This window comes from Grus americana, chromosome 18, assembly GCF_028858705.1.
Source record: "Grus americana isolate bGruAme1 chromosome 18, bGruAme1.mat, whole genome shotgun sequence".
Lineage (NCBI taxonomy): Eukaryota > Metazoa > Chordata > Aves > Gruiformes > Gruidae > Grus > Grus americana.
The window spans coordinates 12,020,872-12,042,016 of record NC_072869.1 but is presented as its reverse complement, the minus strand read 5'-3'; the positions used below and the strand labels follow the sequence as shown (position 1 = coordinate 12,042,016).

At 40.8% G+C, this 21,145-nt stretch overlaps 1 protein-coding gene across 2 annotated transcripts in view; it reads right to left on the bottom strand.

The window, feature by feature from the left end:
* MYH10 (myosin heavy chain 10) overlaps positions 1-21,145 on the bottom strand; it is a 102,287-nt gene that overhangs the window by 48,590 nt on the left and 32,552 nt on the right. For both annotated transcript variants that reach the window (XM_054847082.1, XM_054847083.1), the window contains exons 4-5: positions 16,689-16,716; positions 4,985-5,087 (exon numbers count right to left, since the gene is read on the bottom strand). In XM_054847082.1, the coding sequence (XP_054703057.1) occupies positions 4,985-5,087; positions 16,689-16,716 (131 nt within the window). The remainder of the gene's footprint in view (positions 1-4,984; positions 5,088-16,688; positions 16,717-21,145) is intronic.

The window sequence follows — 21,145 nt, the reverse complement described above, 5'->3', positions numbered from 1 at the left end:
ACTACTCCTCCTATAATCACTGGAAAAGGATGCGTATGTCTAGGAACCTAGAGGCATTTAATTTGCTTATCTTCCGACAAGATTAATTGCTCTCTCGGGGTGCCCATTTCCATCCTCACTTCGAAACAGAACTGAGCATAATCGGACAAATTTAACTTCTGTTTTTAAATTAGGGCTTTTAAAGCTCATCTGGGAAATCCTCACTAAGGGGAGCTTCAATCTGACCCTACCCAAGATCCTGTACTTCAAAAAGAATTATGTTCCTTTTAAAATTAATAGAACAGATTAAACAATTTAGTATTTCAGCTACAAAGGCAAATGCAGTCACTTAAAGCAATCATTAACCTGAACATACCAGTAATTATGTTATGGTTGGACTCGATCTTAAAGATCTTTTCCAACCTAAATGATCCTATGATTCTATATCTGAAGCTTAAAATGGCAGCACCGCGAAAGCCAGATTTTAGTGACATCAGAGGGGGTTTGGGGTAGGAAGGCTTTGGGGAGAGGGGAAGTGAAAAAAGTGTAATTCTGTTCATCTGAACCAGAGGTACCAGGATGACTGGGAGTGGGAACAGCAGTGGTGGATGGATGCAGTTATTTATAGAACTTAACTACTTAACATACTGCCATGATGGAAAACGTCTCCTGATTTCATGCATTTGACCATGAATAGGTCAGGTACATCCACAGCCTACAAGTTCAGCTGACAGTATCCCCCAGCCTCACCCAGCCTGTTGAACACACAAGTTCATGGCAGCCCCCAGGCAGTAAGTGACAACCAGCACTTTTCCTTATTTTGGAAAGCTACATATGCAATTTTTTTTTTTTTAAAGTTATTCCTATATTTTGCACTGACTTCCCTCCCCATACAACACCACGACGTTTGTAAATTAAAGCAGAACCCAAGAGTCAGAATTAAGACTCACTACTTCAGCATATTAAAGCAGTTCTAACACACACATTAACAACACTATTTCATTCTTTTCTCTTTCCCTTCTCACTTCGTGCATATGGGAGCAGTGAGCCACATAACCAAGCAGTTTAGAACTCTCCTTCTCCTCCCTACCCTCCTCACTTAATCTGTCCAAAACCCTCTCTAGACACACCAGCCTCACCAGTTACCTATCCTTGTTCTCTTCCTCTCCTTTTATTCTAAATATCCTTTTCTCCACCCGTCCTGAGCCTACAGAGTAACAATAGAGAGCCAAGGTGAGAGGGGCTCCTATCGTGGCCTAGGAGCACAGGACAGCTGCCAGACCAACAGATACCCACACGGGTCACCTTTGGTCTGAGCTGCCCAAGCCAAAGCACAGTGGTTGCCTTTATAAAGCTGTTCCATGCACAGCACGGTTAACAACTGAATAAACCACAATATGTTTGGTGCAGGCACAATATTCAAATTTGTTGGACGCGAAGCTAAAGCTTTCAGTTATTTACAACAGATATCTTCCATCTTCTCTCCCTTGCTACACACCAAGTAGCACTGTACCTGTGTTAGTTCTGACACTCAACCAAGGACACTACATTCGTGGAATCAGGCTCGCTTTCATCCCACCTTTAGTCTTTAGATGAGCCAACTTTTATAACTCACTGCCAAGTAAGTACTTCTCCCTCCCCTCCATTACTTGGCTCTAGAAGCCCTGTCTCTGTTCCTGATTTAAGGGACTAGCCTAGTCTCACCTAGCTCTGCCAGGTCCCACTATTACTGAAGCTTCTCTGCTACATTTTGACCACCACCACCTACCCACACTTCCTAGCGCAGTGCCCAAGACAATACCTTTAACATTCTTTGAGGTTAAACAGGAAAGGAGACAGCGTGGCTACAGATTCAAACACCCAAAAATCAGGAAATGCTAGTATTAAGGCTGTTCAGCACTGTAATTCCACCCTCTGTGGTTACAACGTGTTTTTGACTCCACTTCCCACAGGAGCCCTGTCTGAGGACAACATGCCAGGGGCTACGCAGGACTCCTCTGTCGGCTCACAGTCGCTAGCTGTTATGGCAGAGGGCTGTTGGGAATGAAAAGTCGCATGGACAAGCGGCTGAATGCCAAATGCGATGAGGCTGTCCGAGGGATGAGTAGAGCTCCTACGTGATGCTCCTTGCACAAGCCAAGCATTTCACAATCAGTGCTGCTGGAGAATGTACTAGGTGAGCATCTGTGGCATGGCAGAACATCAGGCCATAGCCTGACGTGTCAAACCGGGGGCTACGCTTGTTTGTAATACTTTCACAGCACTACAGCAGGCAAATCAAAGTTAACCCTAGATTTCAGAACAGTCTCAGGAAGATAATTATTCATTCATCAGCATACAAATTGCTTCATAAAATAAATCCATGCAGCTTTCAGAGCAGTCTCGGTAATGTGCATGTCACCAATAATTACTTGTAACAGGATGGATAAAAATAAATCCACGACTAGCAGTCTATTTAACAAGCCTATTTAGCATCTTCTCTGTGCACAGGATAACACAGAGGTTGTACAGCTGGGTCCTAGGGATCACCACCAGCCCTCTGCACAAATATGGAAATAACAACAGCTTGGGATTGCATCTGTAACCCCAATTCTGACACTTCCTAACTTTTGAGTGTTAGGTGTATAGGTTAGACATTCTTGGTTTGCAATATATAAGTAAAAATGTATTCTTACAGAAAAGGAAGACTCATCTGTATTTTCAAAGCTGTTCTGGTCACACAAACATTCTACATTTTTCATAAGTGTTTGCTTAATTCAGTGCTTACTATGGCACCGCAGCAAGTGAAGTGCAGGATCAAAGTATTGATCTTTCATTCAGGGTACTACTCCATTCTTTTTATTGTGCTTAAACTATCTTGTGCAAAGAATAAAGATTTTTCCAGTCCCCATCATGACAGCCACCAATGGTTCACAAAGTAGCTGATTACAATAATCATCTTAAACTCTTTTGATATGAACACCACCATCCCATTGCAGTTCAATCAGCAATTTAAATTTAATTAGCTAACACTGCGTTAAAAAGGGCAACTCATCCTTCCCTTCGCTGACCTTTCCCACCCCTGCTTTCCCCTTTCTGTGCCTTCACTTCATCCTGGTCATGCAGCCATGCAATAAACGCAACAAAGGAAACTTGTTTCAGTTAAAGACACACAGTCTTTTTTATAACACTAGTTTGAGCCTGCATCAGTTTCAAAGCCCATCGAGAGGCCACAGGAATTGTGATGATGACAGAAGCACCCCTTTCTGAGCTTTATTAGCAGAGCACAAAGTGCTCATGGAAATGCAGCGTGAGAAAGCTAAACAAACATGGAGTACTTTTTAAACAATCAAAAATAGGCCTTCAAGTGATTAAGCACTGGAACAGGTTTGCAGTAAGTCTGCATAATCTCCATCCCTTGAGATTTTCAAAACTCAGCTCAACAAGGTCTTTAGCAACATCGCCTAACTTTGAAAGATGGTACACTTCGAAAGGAGGCTGGACCAGAGGCTTCCAGAAATCTCTTTCAACTTGAGGTATTCCAAACTGTCAATTGTGTATTTAGAAGTACTAGGTACAAACCCAGCACAATTCCCTTCTCTGAGTAATTCCCTTCTCCCTCAAAAAGCTGTAGACACTTTTACTCCTGTAAAAATTGGAAAAAATGCCGGCTTTCTTCCAGGCTGCACAGCAGTAAAGCCAAGAATATCCGTAAGTCAACACCTACCAGAAGGCCAAGTCTGATGGATGACATTAAATGAACACCATTCCCCAGCACCCCGTGTTCTCCCAACACAGGACAATGCCACGAACACACATCTAGTACTGCTGACGCTCCATCTCAAGAAACTTCCCGCTAAGGCCTGCAACTGATGTGGACACAACCTGCGGCACACTGACTGCACAATAAATGTCTAGACTAAGTTTGATCTTTTCTGCATGATAAGCCAGCAACAGTTTGAGTAAGCATCAGTGCACAGAGTCACGCTATTTGCTCTTGATTAGAGCAAAGGTTCAAGTTTCCCCGTACTCTTAACAAGATTTCTCCAAATCTACCTACAGAGAAATCTCTCCTCCTCTCCCACTTCAAATCTTTGCCGTTCTCTACTTCACAGATTGGTCAAAAGTAATCTCCTGTTTCTCCAGGAGTTTGAGTCTTGACATATTCGAGAACGTTAAGTGCCGTGCACTAGAAATTACAGAAATTGTTGCTGTTAAGTCAGATGATGTAGTTTGAAAGCTTCCAAGGACCAGAGACACCCGCAGTGCCACTGGAGAAGAGCAGGCGTATGCTAGTGTTGATCATAGCAAGCCACTTGCTTGTAGCAAGTTGAATTAATACTTCACTGCAAAGAGATCCAAGTGCTCATAGCAACAGATATCCAAACCCATTCATATTTTTTAAAGCAAAGAATCACTAAAAATTCAGTGCAAATTTTGCAGTCTGGCAGTAAATCTGAAGAAAGTTCTACATAAATCAAGTTAGTGACAAGTTACCAAAAACCCCAAGATTCTCTGCCATAAAACTGTATATGCTCTTGTTTGCAGTGTAACAAAATCTGAGCTTTTTATTAGCCACTGACTTCTAGACATAGCAAGTCTACAGCAGTTTTTAAGCTTGATGATTCTTCCCATCTACAAGTTAATTCCTGAAAGAACAGAAATCTTGTTCACAAATATAGTACTGAAAATTGCATCTAGTGGGAACAAAATTCCCTAAGAATTGCCTGAGTTAATTAAATTTTTGCAAAACTGGAGTTTACTGCATCAGAAAGCTTTGATGCTGTTTCTAGTTTCAGTGTTTGCATATAGCCTTTAATTTCACAACAGAAGTTAAACAGCTAGCATTAACTGGAAATTTTGATGTAACTGCTCATTTCAGCTACTACTAAAGAAAAAATAAAGGTTGAGACAAGATTACGTGGATTACATTACACCTTATCTTTAATAAAAAAGTTGTGGTTTAATGCAAAGATGGTAGTTTTCAAAAAGAGCAATAAACAAATAAGAAAATATCCCAACTTACAGGAATATTATGGTCCTTTCTTCCTTTATGGGAGGAAGCAACATGAGCAAGGTACTGAATAACCTTCTTAGTGTTTTCAGTCTTCCCGGCACCAGATTCACCTCTGCAAAACATTTCAGACATTTTCCTCAAAATTAATTTTCAACAATTTATCAATCCTTTGTTTACAGCAACCTCATTTCATTCCATTTATGGCTCTGACTACGCGACAGACCTTCAGTAACTGTCTAAAACCAAAAGTGCTGATGTTGCAGGAAACTACAAGGTATTTGTTTAAAATACTTTCTTCATCCTAAAGATCTCCTTAGCATTAAGATGTTGATAGAATGTGTAACATTAGTTTGATTAAAAGCTTTTGACTATATGCCTGAATTCCTTTGTTCACCTAAAGTAACAAGAAACAGACTTGTCCTCTGCCTTGATCACAAGGCCAGAGACAGAATTTTTCAGAATGGAGATATATATATTATTTTTTAAATCATTATATATGTATACATACACACACTTTTATATTTAGCATCATTTTAATATACTTTCTGTTCCAGGAGCTGGTTATGAGAATTACCAAGTTGATGGAAACATTCAGTGTCTTTAGAAGCCAGTTTTAAAGTACAGCAAAATGCATTTTAAACAAACAGATTCTTTGCACTGCTCTTCTCAGACTCTTAGCTAGTTTAAAAAAATAAATTTATGGCCACAGGGCTACATGAATTCATTAAGAAATGAATTTATTAGTGCAGAGTGGTACAGTACACAGATCAATAAAGATAGCAAATGCACATTTCATTTTTAAGACAGAGGCAGATTTAAAGCAGAACATGTTTAGACAGAATTTATTGCAAGGTTTACATACGGGAGATTCTAGGCAGGAAATATGCCCAAGTTCTCATCACTGCAATCACAAATGATGTTACTACAGCTCTTTTTTCTTTTTTTTTTTTTTTTTAAACATCAGTCTGGTCTTCAGATAAACTCACACATCAAAGGGATTATTACCAGGCCTAACTTAGCCATGATTCAATGGCAGTAAACTATTGGAGAAAAATCCCATTTCAAGTGAGACAGACTGACCCTAACAACAAAGCGTGTGAAGCTAAAAAGGATTTTATTATGGGGATTTGCATGGAAAGACTGAAAGAACTTCTGTCATTCAACATTTGTTCAGAAATTAAAGTTTGGAAGCCAACTACTTTGTAAGAATGACACGTACACATTTTGTGTGCTTGCATATTTCTCAGCGAAGATACTTATAATGGAAATGTTAATTTACTGGGAGGAATTTAAGCACATTCTTTTGCAGTCTTCATAAATACCTTCCTCCACCATGCTGCATACCCCAGTTTTGTCACTAGCCTGCATTTCCTTCGGTATTTAGTACCTTCAGACCTGCACTTCTTGATCAGATAGGCAGCTTAGAAGCATCCCTATCTTCACATTACACTTAATGTTTGCAAAAATGAGACAACATAGCACGTGAAAATTTAATTTTCCATATACAGAAAGGATATTACCCCAGATTTCCAAGGAGAATGAACTCTAGAACAACCTCATTTCTTCTTAGCTTACCTCCCAATCCCACAGGACAACTGCACTGGCAGAGGTGACCTCTTGCTAAGAGGTGGCAGCATGCACCTCTCCATTCATGAGCAAGAAGCAATCGGGACTGAAGCAGCTCACTCACAGCGACTTTACAAACTCATCACAGCTCATCTGTTTGACCTGACAGAACAGTCTCAGCACCCGCTTTTATTGATGGCATCTGCTTCTCAGAAGCAACTACATCAACCTGTCTAAAACCATTTTTGTTTCATTTTTCCTAACAAGACAAACATCATTGGAAAATAATATAGAATATGGAAGATTAGAAACCACTGCACTCAATTACTCAAAACTTTCTGGAGATAGAGAGGGTAGCTCCCTTGAAATGTGTTGACTATGCTAGCTTTGCTCATGGCATGAAAAAACTTGGAAGGTATTACCTGAAGAGCTGGTTACAAAGAAGATTACTCAGGGAATTAGCTAATGGATAACCGGGTTTCCTTTTTGCCAAGATACCAGCAATAAACAACACAGAAACTGGCTATACTTTAGGACTGCTACAAGTGGAGCAACACACTTTGATTCTTAATGAAAAAATCCCATTTCTACCCAGCCCAGAGTCATCATGTACAAGACAAGTGCAAAGACTGATAAGAATAAAAAAAAGACCTCAGATGCCAATTCTTGCTTCCCAAGTCTTTATTTCTAGTTTCCCTTTTAGTGCAGTGTTCACATTAACATAATTCATGACTATAAGCAATAATAAAAGCAGTCTTGCCTGTTTCTAGATGTGTATTAAAATATGCTTAATGCCCCAAGTATTCCAGCAGGTAGGAGAAGTAAGAAAAGTACAGCAAAATATACATTTAAAAAAACAATTTGTTCTTATTGTCATCAGAGCTTGGGAACATGTTATTAGCCATGCCTTTAAAACTAGATAAATAATCTTTTCTGTCAAATTACAGAAACAAAGTTTGTTACATTTTAAAGGAGGAAAATCTACTCTGACACATCCAGTGAAGAGAAAATAGTACAATAAATACAGTCCAGACGTCAACTTTCTAAAAGGGCAGCACACAGTTTTAGAAGAATCTACTAATCAACAAGCTCTCTGGCGTACACACCAGCAAAGCTTCATACAGCACAGGAAGGTCAAAAGCTTGCAATACATTCCTTTTTGCTAAAAAGCCTTTAAATCTAATAGTGGGGGGCTTTTTTAGACAAAGTCTTTATGCAAGTTCTCATTCAAAAGCAACACTAATGGATGTTATCATCCTAGTTCTCCTCTCCCTGGAGCTTACAAGTATGCCAAATATTTCCTGCAGGATACAGTGTTAGATAGCTCTGCTGCCATATACTATAAAAGAATTAGAAGATTTAGGATAAAGTCCTTTTCGTTTATAGAAACAATGACACACACGTACTTTAGATCTTTCCCAGGAGTGCAAACACATGGATTATAAAAATAAATTAAAATCTTCTAACTTCTGTCAACCTGCCCCAAAAAGGTAAACTTTTAGTAACACTGTGTACAATATTTATGGAATGGAGATGGTATCACGAAGCTAAAGATTAACTTTTTCAAAACCTTGTTTTAATACAACTCAATTAATATGTTACCATAAATTAAACAACTAAAATCTTTGGCTGAGATCCTAGCCTTACTTCAGTCAATGGTAGCTTTGCTAACGACTTCAGTAGGGTCATAATTTCACCTCTTTTATTTTGGTCTCAATTCCACTACTAGTAGAAACAAAACCTTATAAGAGTGAATTGAAACACTATCAACTCCAGCCATGGGCTATGCTAAACAGCACATCGGAGTACGCAAACCATCGTTAGCAATAGCCTTGAGTTGGAGGTTTAAGGCTATTCCATCACTTAAGTGAAGGATCCCTCCCTTACAAACTATGTTAGAGACAGGTCAAAGAAAGTCCGACAGTCACTGGTAAATTTATGTAGTATCTAGAGCTGCAGTGCTTTTCCCTAGAGCAGCAAAGCTTCTGCTTTAAAGCAGCTTCAAGCACATTTAAAACAGGAAAAGCTTAGCTAGCAACAGCACTTTAAAGTTTTTACATGGTTTTAAATTCATTGCATGTAAAGCTATAGTGTCATTTTCAATAAAGGAAAATGTTTGCCTGAAGAGTACATCTCAGCTACAATTTGGTTAGCAAAAATTAGCTACTGACTTCTTAACCAGCTGCAATTTTTATTTTCCTTGAGCAACTTGAACTCAAATCTTGCACAGAAGTAAAAGGCATTTCCTCTGCTGAACAGATTGCCATCTAGAAAACAGACAAAACAAACATAGCAGATGACGACTCCCAGGTCAGAAAGCAGACAGGCAACAAGCAGGAATGGAAGCAGGTCTTCTGACTTCCAGGAGAGCCATGTGCTCTGACCATAGGCCCACTTACAATGGCAGTTATTATTCCATAAATAGGTCAAACGCCTGTCTGGGAAAGACCTATTCTAAGGGGAAATGCTGTTCTAAAGGAAAACAGTAGTGAAACAATTGTTTTTCCTATTGTCAAGCAGGTTTGAAGCATCTTCTTGTGATAGTTACAGCACTCAGCATGGCCAGGACAAGGCAACACCACCACCTCCTCCTGAACTGGCAAATGAGTTTCTGGATTTTAGGGAAGTCAAATTAGTTTAAAGTTGCTTACTGAAGTCTCACTGCAAGGACTGGCAGCCTTCCACCACCACCCAGCTAGCCGTTAATGTCACTAGCAGATCAGGGGCTACGCAGGACATACAAAGCATAGTGCCGTGAGTCACGTAGGACAGAAGGACACAAAACCACACGTACAAAGAAAGCTTTGAAATTCAAAAGACAGACTTTTCTTCATCTTGCTACCTGTGCACAAAGTCTACTGCAAACTAACAATATTTGTTAGGATAAGCATCTGGAATATATTAGGATGGTCAGATGAAGTTAGTATCATCTATCCCATTACAGATCATCTGTGATTTAAAGTACTGAAAAACTAACCAAAGAGCCGGTATTTTCCATGCTGGGAGCCTGGATCACTCAAATTTTTCCTCTGCCCTACGAGTTTCAGTCTATTACTGTCATTCCTGATCAGCAACAGGCTCTGGGATGAGAAGTTCATCTGGAAGCAGAAAGTCCTTCTGCGAAGAAGTGGCACCACCACCTTGACACCCGGGCAAGTTCGCCTCAGTGCTCGATTTCACAAGGCTCAGGAACCCGACCTGCTGCTCACGGGTCTGTGGCCACCAATGCCTCCTTTCATAGAAAGCAGCCACTTCCATAAGGCACCAAAACATGAAGTATGCACTTAAATTGTTTGTAGGAGAAAATAGCTGCGTAAGTAAGAGCCCCAACAATGGTCTTTTGTCCTTGTCACAACAGCAGTTGCAAAGAACAGAAGAGACACTTATTCTCAGACACAACTGAGCAGATCTTCTGCCAGTTACAAATTAACAGATATTTACAGTCAAGACCTGTAATTAAAAGGATGTCTTAATCACCTGGCTAATTTTCTGAAACAAAGAGGTATAACTGATAGTTTGGACTAGTGCAGAAGAGTCACTAATTGGCTTTACTATTTACAAAGCTGCTTTACAGCTCCTTCATTTCTTTCTAGATGCTTCACATCATCTCAACACCAGTTGTCTAGGGAATGTTACAAGCTGGACTCCAGCCAGAGGTTGTATACAAAAATGCTCGGTATTTGCTGCTGTTGTCCCTTAATAAGCAGCCTCTATTCCCTCCACACCCCACCACTCCTACTGAAGCCAATTCAGATTAGATATCCTTGTACGGCTGCAAGCATCTGCTAAATGACTGTTTATCGAGCCCAGTCTCAGTTTTGAGAATACCATAAGCTTGTGGTAAGATTCTCCAATTTAGAACATACTAGCTTAAAAAAGTGCAGTGCAGCACATTTTCATGTGCGACTTCCAAAAGTCGCCTTGCAGCTAAAGACAACAAAGCCAGGAAAAGTTTCAATATTTCTCAGATTCCTAGTATACCACAACAGAAATTTCTTCATCTTGGTCATCAGCCTCCACCAGCCCAGCATGCCATTTAACATTAACAGACAGCAATAATCAAAGAGAAACAACAATTCTTCACAAAACATCAGCAGCTTCAGCTTCTCAAAGAAAAAGCAGCCTGCAAAGCTGTTCATTGCAACTTCATGTCTTACAGAAACAAAAGAATGTACAGTGAGGAATGTGCACATCACAAAGTAAGCAGCACCTTTCTGCCACGGATTTCGTATGGATGCTGGGTTAACACAGGCTGGTATGTACTGATAAGCTAGCAGGAACGTGAAGTTGCTGGAACTACATATATTTTCCTTTCTTTTCAGCAAACTAAGAATTTACAGACAGAAGATCATGGAATCATAGAACGGTTTGGGTTGGAAGGGACCTTAAAGATCATCTAGTTCCAACCCCCCTGCTGCGGGCAGGGACACCCTCCACTAGATGACATTACCCAAAACCTCATCCAACCTGGTCCTAAACTAATTATCATTTGCACTCCAACCAGGGAGGGACTGATTAGATGGAAGTTAGTGAAGTCTAGCTTCCCAGAGAATTTCTGGTTTTGAGGGTTGGTTGTTTGCTCTTAATTTGAAAGCTTGATGAACTAAATTACAAATCAATAGTGCTCTAGCATCCTCACTAACAATTCATTAGCAGTTAGCATCCCAAGATTAAACCATCCAACTTCAAAGCTAAAAAGAAGTTATCACCATTATTGTTCATTCAGCTCCTCCCATCTCATCATTAACCAGGCAATAATCTGGCTTTCACTAATGTCTGATAAATTGCCCAATGGCTTCAGGAACTGCAGGTGTACATGCCTGTGTACGTATTTGGGTTTTTCAGTTGCTGAAAGGCCAAAGGGCACATAAGAAATCACATTATGACCACCTGAGGAAATCAGGGTTATACCATGGAGCAGATAGAGTCCTTCTGGACTTGGAAAAACTGCTTTTGGTTCACTCTGAGAAAAGCCCCTCTATAATCAGCAATTTCATCAAAAGGTTTCTCCTACGAACTCTGTCCCTAGGGCTCACATAATAACCAATTCACAAGAACAGACATGGCTGGGGGAAAAGGGGAGCACAATGAAACAAAAAAAAGACTAGAAGAAAGGAAGTCAGCACATAAATATCCATAAGATTAATCGCCACTAACTCAGAATAAAGCCCCATAGACTAGTCTCCTCAGCAATGCAATTGTCTGTATTTGGTTCCTTAAAAGATAGATAGTAGAAAGGGAAGAGAATAGAAGGTAACAAAAAAGAGGAAGGCACACCATTTTATGTTTGGAGACAGCTCTTACTTCTACAAGAAGAGCAGGCAGTCATCTACGTCATCAAGTCTGGATCGGAGAACTGAACAACAGCCACATCAGCTGGCAATGGGAGTAATACTCTCCTGAAGAACCAGCTTCCATGTTAGCTGAAGGACAAGATGTTCTGCTGAGACAAGCATTCAGAGAATGCAGCACTGTTGTTCTTTCCCCTCCTAGTATTAAGTTTGACTTTAAGAAAATATTACTAACTCTAAGATCACCAGTTTATGTAAAAGTCCTCATCTTTAGGACGTCAGACCCCAAACGCCTCATGGAACGTCAGCAGGTGATGAAGTTGAGACAGCAAATCTCCACGTAATCCCACTACCTTTGAAATAACGAGATGTGGCAGGAGACATACATGCTTGGAGAACCATCCATCAGGCTAACCCACTCTACACAGTGCATTTAGATGAATATGCCTGTATCTGCAGCATTTCAATGGAATACAGGTTATTCTTCAGCACAATTCTCTTTGAGGGGGAAAAAAAATTAAGATCATTCTCAGGAAACTATTCCTCAAGAAGTTCCTCCTGCATGCACCTTCTCTCAACAGGCACACCACCTGCATACCATTCTGTCACACAAACAACGTCTGGTCTCTACCAAACACTGAACCAACCTGGATCATTAGGCACCGTCACTCCTCAGGCAAAGTGTGAGCAAATCTCCAAACTGCCTACATAACATCTGAGATAAGACATTCTTAAACATAGCTACAAAAGTGGTTTAACTATGTTAGAAAATAAACTCAGTAACACCCTTGCAGTTTCATGACGTGTCTGGACACAGGCAGCTATTTACTAGCATAGTGACTGCAGGAAGGCAACTGCAGTCCTTTCAGGGGAAACAGATGAGTATTTCCTAAAGATCTGGACAATGAAACAGCCTCAGCCCCAGATTCAGGTGGCACACTTTCACGTCCAGGGTAAAAACCACCATGTATACTAGATACAAATCAGGATTCAGTTGCCTATTGAGTCCAGAAGGATCAAAAGCTTAAGGTCATCTTGCAGATGAGGTAATAACAATTGAAGACAAGAGTATAAAGGTTTCTCCAAGGTAAAGAATGAACAGATCAGGCATTCACTAAGTTAGAACCAAACAAAGGAAGGCATTTGGAAAAAGTGCAGAGATGGCCTTTGAAAAGAAAGAACTGAAACCAAACCCAAAGGCTCGGAACAGCACCCATCTCTCACCTAGGAATGCCCTGGAGAGCAGCACTCCCGGCTGTCAAGAAAAGGCAACCGGATCCAGAGACCTGGCAAGGTGTCGTTCAAATACTATTACTTGAGAGCTGATCTGGCCCCCTGCTCTACAGGCCATGGAAGGTAAAAACCTAGGAAACTTGATCAACTAGAGGTAGGGAGAGATAGGTGAAGATGCTAACCAGACGGACCTTCATCAAGCAATGGGAGAGACTTATCTCCAGGACATACGTAAAGACAATTACAGTCAAGGCAATGGGAGACAGGAGAATGATGGGCACACCGCAACCATCCGCTCATCTAAGCGCACAAGTCAAGGGATGTTTTCCTTCTCACTAGCTAGCTTGAACCACTCTTACTGGAGAAAAGAGAAAGTATTCTGAGGACTTGCAACTCTACTAAATATGAGGTGTCAGGACCTTGACCACCTGATTGACCAAGTCTGGGATGAGAAGATGTCTCAAGCCTTTTATGAACTGCCAAAGGAGTTGCTGAAACCACCGTCAGTGCAGTCAAGACACACTCCTTCCACCTTATTTTTTCCTGCCTTAGCCTAAGACCTGTAAAACTAGTGGCATGGAAGGGAAACACAGTTTACCCTTTCACCACAAAGTCAGTAATGCAACAGAAGTCTTGGACACTAGCCCACCCTTGATCAACACATGAGACCTCCTTTTGGTTTGCTCCACAAGGGAGTTGCCATGGCCTTGTCCCATTCATGAAGGGCATTTAACATCCCAGCCAACCAGAGGTCAATTACTGAGTTTACAACACAAGCCTGACAAAAGAATTCAGCTCTCCCATGAGGCCCATGGGGGAAACCACGTTAGGGACAGTACCGCAGCAGGCAGCTGTCTTTATTTGTTCAAAAGATACATGCAGGGGAATACAAATGGTTTCAACGGCACTTGTCTCTGAATTGGACACAGAGCTGAAAAGCAGCCTAAGACAAACCTGTTTTAAGAGAAAATTGTTTATTAATCTGAACATCAGTCTGGTAACCCTGACTATCCTTTTTTATGGTCAGCATGTGAATGGTACTGATGGTTAGACAGCGTTAGCAAGGTCTCCTGGGCCATGGTGGAACTTTGGTGTTCAAGGTGACAGAAAGGCCTTGGATCCTAGCATCTATCACATCATGTGTCTTCATATTCTCAAAAGGTAAGACCTAGACTGGATGTTCTTCGGTTCTGTACGTCCACTTTGGAGATACAATGCCTTACCCTTCATAATTCTGAGGCCACACATCACATAACTGAGGAAATTCATATTTCCTTCTAAACTATGTCCAGTGACATTGGTTTTTAACCTTGTTTTTCTTTATGCTGCTGTGTAAGTACTTCAGTAAGAAATGCAAGTTAAAGCAGCAAGACAGCCTAGAATCTGTTGTTCACAAACTCAGCTTTACTAAGACTCTGCCACACTTCTGTTAAGCCTAGTAGCCTTTAACAGTGGTACAGCCAAGACTGAATTAAAGGTAGCAAAACTTGTCCAGTGTCATGGTACTAATAGTCTCAATACTAGTTTTATGATATGATTCTGGGACAGTGTTGAAATCCTTCGGAGATGTGTTGTCCACTGCTTCTTAGCACCAGCTTCTGAAATTTTACATGGAGTAGTAGATTTGTCACCAAACATTTTACATGTTCAACATAAGAGATGTCCTCAGGGCTATCTTGGAGGGTCGTAATATCAGGACTGCACTCAGCAGTCCCCAGCAGCTCCAGACTTCAGTACTGGATATAGTCACAGACTCCTGAGGTCTGACTGTAAGGAAGCATGTCCATTCCCCATCCCTCAGAACCTGGAAGCAAGCTTTGCTCTGCAAATGGATATAACAGCAAGCAGCTTATCAACTGCCTAGCCAAGATGTGGAACCTATCACAAGATCCAGATATTTCATGCTGAAATGTGCTGTACCGGATATAAAACAGGGTTCAATTGCCCATTCAGTGCAGAAGGATCAAAAGCTTACGGTAACCTTACAGGTGAGGTAATAACAAAATTGAAGGCAGGAGAGCTTAAAGGCTTTCCAATTTGCAAATGAACAGATCAGACATTCAGTAAATCCTGTAGCGCTGCCATTCCAACCTTTGTGGTCTTGGCTGACCATGTAAAGGAGTGCAAGGATCATGCACAGGCACAAAACATGAAGCAACTTCAAAAAAATTCACCTGAGGCAAGCACACAGTCTCAAAGCATCCACAAACACACAAGAACAAAGCGTTTATTTTTGCTCTGGGATCCCATCCCTGCTTTGAGGGTTGTTTTGTACATTGCACATGAAGTAGTCATCACATGAAAACAGAAGTCCTACTAAGAGCAGGGCCCACAGACCTACACAAGTCTGTGTTAACTGGATCAACTTTTATCTTAGCTACAGAACTATATTTGCTTCTGTGTCCTTGGGCCCCATGAATCTAGTTCAAAAAATCATGGCTTGAAAGGATCTGCTTTCAGTCTTGTAGAGAGTCTGATAGTTAAGGCACTTTTGTAGGAAGCAGAAGATGAAGATTTGAATCCCTTCATGTCAAGAAGGAAACTGAACCCAGGTCTCTTTCCAGCAATTAATCTAACCATCAAGCTATTTCAGGAAGCAGGCATCCTCACAAACTATGGCCTCAATGCAGCTGGCATGCACTGGCACATGGTATGGTCAACTGATCACAGAACCAAGTCAGAGGCATGCAAGCTACCGTATCTTCCCCCTCTCCCTCAGATAACCGAGTATGCTAAGTTATACCCCAGCAGCCTCAGTATGGAGCCAAGGTGTTGTTTCACAACACAGACGAACCATCCTAACCTTAGGCTGCTACGAACAGGGACAGCTCCCCTCTGCACGTTCATACCTCCTGCTTCATGCTAGTACTCCTCTGAGCCCACAGAGCACAGACCCAGAGAACTAAAAACTGCTGAAAAGCATCATTTTGTGGCAAGGTCAGTTGTCTGCAAGCTTCGCTCCCTGAACTGGCTTGTGACACTGGCTGCCAACCCCCATGCCAGCACAGGAGCCTGCAGAGACACACAGTCTGGGTGGGAGAGGAAAGGAAACTGGATCACCCCTTTCACAGCAGCCCAAAGATAGATCAGCTCAGTGGTGTCATAAGCCTAAAACATGTTTGCACTCTGACTACCCCACTGTTGCATTTCCAGATCCCAGAGAAATTGAAGCTGAAAGAAGTTTGCTCCTGGGTGGGGCGAATTCAGGTGCACACCAAGAAAGCAAAAGGAAACGATCCAGAGTGAAGCTCTTGCTCAGGGAAGTTTCTAGACCAACTTTTGATTCCTGTCCCCCTCGGGCGCTACACACTGACCAGTTACAGCACAACACTTCAGACAGATGTGTATTTCTTAAAGCTTTTTGTTTCTGAGTCAGATCTCTTAATTGATGTTTTAAAACTACAATTCTTAAATGGCACATGTCTATAAAACTTTCAATAAGGTAAATTATAGTATTAAACTAAAAATACTCCCCACATTAAATACTACTTCATGCTACATCTTTAACCATTAGCCACTGCCTGTCAAGATTAAAGACCAAGTTTTGACTACCACAGCTGTATCAAAGGCGCCTTTCACAACACAGATTTCCAAAAATGCCCAAATGAAAAGTGTTCACTTACGTGCAGAGAATTGATTGGTCCTCACGGTCTGCAAAACAAGAACAAACATGGTTATAGTTTTTTGTTTATACTGCCCTGTAATTTGCAAGCAGTTTCTTTCAAATGAATATTTAAAAAAAAATCAGCTTTTCAGCTTAACAATTCTAAGGACACTCTCAAGCAATTTTAATAATATCCCTTAAACGTTCCAGTTCACACACACACTTCAAACAACAGCTTAGACATTCCTAAAAATTCTGCCTTTTCAAATAATAAAGCCAAAATGTTGGTTAAATTTTATAATAATCCACTGTAATCTTTTAAACCATATTTTCAGACAAAGCTGACCCAACATCTTTTATTCCATATGCACCCTTTCCCAGATTAAGCAAATTATTTAAAATCTTAAGTACTAAGCAAGAAAAAAAAAACCCCAAACAATTTCAAGTATACAATACTAACAACCAGACACTTGGAAATAGCACTAACATCTCCAGCGAACAAGTGCTTTATAGGTTGTTGGGTTTTTGTTGTTTTTTTTTTTTTTTTAAATGAACATGCAAGCCTAAAGTGTTTTCATAATTTAGCTTATTCATTAAAGACTTGTGTAAAGGACATCCAAGGAAACACCGAACAGAGTTGAACTCCGCAGTATGGTGCGGCTCAGCACTTTTATGACACCCACTGCCGTGCTCGTGACCTTTGAAAAGAATGCCTGAAGGTCAGTTATACCCTGCAAGAGGTATTTCATAATTACAGGATCTTTACAGAATATAGTTCAACATCATACAGTCTATATTGAAAATTATATAATCAAAACATTCAAATATGCCTGCAGAAAAGTAAAATGTTTTGGTTACAGGTGTTCTCCACCCCGTTTGAGCCAGGGTTTTCAATGAGTTCAATATCTTTTTCATAAATCTGCATCTCAAAGATCTTGCCTTTACACCTCAGCTGTTTGTCACTAGCTCCAGAAGAACACACTCACCTCCTGCAAGCTGAGAACTTCAAACAGTTTTTCTGCTCTGATTGGTAATTTGTAATGGATTAAATTACAATAAATAATTTTTTTTTTTTTAAAAAATCAAGCTTTATTTTGTTCAACTGTAAAGCTCAGGACTACACATTAGAGTCCCTGCTTCTCTCTGCATACACCCCTTCCCTAACATGAGGCTCCAACAGGCCACAGAAAGGGAGGAATTGGTATGTGATGATCATTATTCCTTCTGGGACACAGAGTTCAATACCAGCAGGATGAACAGACAGCTTCAGTTGCTACAAGGCAGCTTCCACACATGCTTAATAGGTTCAAAACAGATCTGTGTCCATATATACAACCTCAATACATTTATGACCATTTCTGGTAATCAGAATAACGTAAGCAACATTTCACATTGGCTCTAAATGGGTCCAGGAAAACTACTGTTAAGCTGAGTTGCAAATTACTGCTGAGTAATTACCTATGTAACAAGTGAGTGCACAGCGCTGTTGTGTAACAGTGTTGAAGCAGAATTTCAACCTTAGCTAGGCAGCACATGAAAAAAAATAAAACAATCCAGCAGCGAGCTGTGTTCCCCCCATTACACTGCCTGATGAACAACTCAGGTACACAACCAGTTTGCCTTCAGCCACATCAGCTCCCTGAGCAGCCGTGCTGCACAGCGGCAGAAATACAAGTTTCGGCACAGACAGGCAGGACTGCCAATCAGGGCAGGGACCCCTGGGTTTAGATCAGTGTGGGCTGCTTTGGTACCCAGCCAGAATCAAGACAGGCTGCTGGTGAAGGGGCAATCGTGTCCTGTGCCCTTCCTCCATCTGTGCCAGCACTCATGTCAGTGTGGCCCAGCCAAGTGGTGAGCAGAAAAGCTGCCTCACAAACTGGTTTTTGGTCTGATTTGTGTGGAGCTGAATCGGTGCCCTCACACACTGTACAAAACACTGTACTGGCAGAAGGGAGACCTGAGATCTTTTTCACAGCAGCCCTAATTTAGATCGAAAGGCTATGTTCATACAGACATAACACATCTAAAAAAGCGAGCCAGCTAAAAAAGACCAGGTCTCAGCAAAATATTATTTCCATTAGTTTATGAATAGAAAGTTTGAAGGACATGAAGTCAAGTTTTTCAAAGTTGGCAGCTGCTACTGCGTACTGCCACAGCTGGCTAAACCCGAGGCTTGAGGACTGCACCGCTAGCAGGTTTTAGACTACATCTTAGCATCAAGTATCATGGAAAATTAGGTGCTTTCTGACTGAAAAGCATTAAATACATGCAAACAGTTGCACTTTGAACCCTTTGTACTAGCTTGTTCAAAAACAGCCAGGTTTTTTTTACCAGTGACCCTCTTCCCCATCGTGCAGGCAAACTGCACTGGGTTGCACTTCACCAGGAGCACAAGTGAAATGCTGCAGCCCTGTGACTATCCGTATCCTGCAGGAAGTCGTTAGTTCCAAAACCCTTACCTACAGGGTAACAACAGAGCAGAATGATTGTAGGAGAGGAGGAAAAATATTAGAGTATTACAAGTGGGAAAAAGTAAGATCCAAAGAGTTGGTGATACTCCTGACAAGACTGCAGGGATGGTACCAATCATTTCTTACATCTGCATGATGTATAGCAACTCCTATACAGACACACCAAAAAAAGGAAGGGGAAAGCCTGTGACTGCAAGGAAGAAAAGCTGAGAGTAGGCAAAAGCAGTGGGAGTGACACAACAGAAATGTTAAGAGAACACTCAAAAAAGTTTATGTTCTTCTAGTTTTGATATACAGCAGCTGGTCTCAAATCCTATCAGAAACAACTTTTTGGTACAAGCAGGAGACAACCCCCAGAACTCCAGCAGCAGTTGGATGTGCTGTATACCCAGTTATCAGCATAAACTAGAAAAAAGTGCAACTTTCTGACCCTGATCTGTCTCCAGGGGTAGCTGACTCCTGCACTTCACATGCAACTCCATACGCCAGCAAGAAAAAAAAAGTCAGATACCACAGGACAGTACAAATCATATGTTCTTTTAAAAGAAATTGCTGAATGAATGCCAAGTTGGTACCATGAGGAGAGTGGAAAGTTAGTATTTCCTAGCTTTAATATTTATTGAGACATTTTCTAAAGTGACAACTTGATTTGCCCCTTTCTCATTTCCCAAGAATAACTTCTCCCTATAATTTTGTCACTGTAGCTAGGTCAAAAAATACAGTCTCCTCTAAACTACAGCTCTTCAGTTTATCTCTAAAAACCTGAAGAACACAGGTAATATTTGCTTTGAAATTGAAAGTAGTCATTTGAAGGCAATGGGCATTTGTCAATGTTTTGAATCATTTTACCTGTCAATTTACCACACAAAGTTAGTGTTTCACAACATGCAAGACACTGTATAAATGAATTCTTACCCAATTAGTCCTAGAGAAAGCCTAAAGTCCAGACAGTTGTATTTCTGTCATTGCCAGAAGCTCCAGAGCTTTTTTATTTTCTGCATCCAGGAGCGTGAACTGACAAAGACCTTATGAAGAAGTTATCAGGTAGTCCAGTACGTTAGTCCAAATCCATTTTTCTGTGTCCACCTGGACTCTGAACCACAAAGTATGAAACTGGAAGTAAGACTTGAAGCAAGCTTCACATTTTGCCTTCAATCACTTACGCTAATGGCCAGTTCCAGCATTTCGCACTCAGCTAACAATAACAAATCCTACAGCCTGAAGGCTCAGGATGCTGCTTGATGCCTTGTCAAATCCCAGATGTCTTTTCTTGCGAAATGCCCAAGAAAAAGAGCTGATCTCTCTGGACTCATTCTGAAAAAGATTCTGACAAAATGACTAACATGGAAGAGTTATTTATGGTTGGTTTGTTTTGATTTTCTCCTCCCACAAATAACACAATTTATCTGCAGTCTTGATTTAAAAGCAGCTGGTCCCCATCCTAAAGGCTCCTTAGAGCACTAACTACATATCCGATAACCTGTCTTTTGAAAGACCCGAGCTCTTATCTGGTGCTTTTGCCGGATTTATTATCTGCAGCAGGGAAGAAGCACTAAACTTCTCATCTTTGGATGTACATCTCAATAATACTTTCAAAAAACTGTGTGATTCTCTGTGATCCAGCTTCAACCTGAAGGGCAGCAAGCAGCCCACAAGACAGATTTTTTTTTTAATGACAGAGAACATGCCTAAGTCTTAAAAATAATCTGCTGTCCTTTGCAAAAGTTAACAGCACTTTATTAAAGCCATAGTTTTGAGGTGGTTGTTCAGGGAATCCTAAAAATATCTGGAAAACACTTAAGTTTCTACATAAGCCTTGTGATTCTTAAGAACAGACCAAAAACATCTCTCTGGCAAAGTCCTCATGAGATAACGTCACTAACATCAGATAGATTTGTAGGAATATATAAAGACTAGACCAATTCAACAAGTTCCTTGGGATTTATAAGCAAATTGCAGCAGCAAAAAGCAGAACAAGTTAGCAGACAATCCTCATCTCCAACCT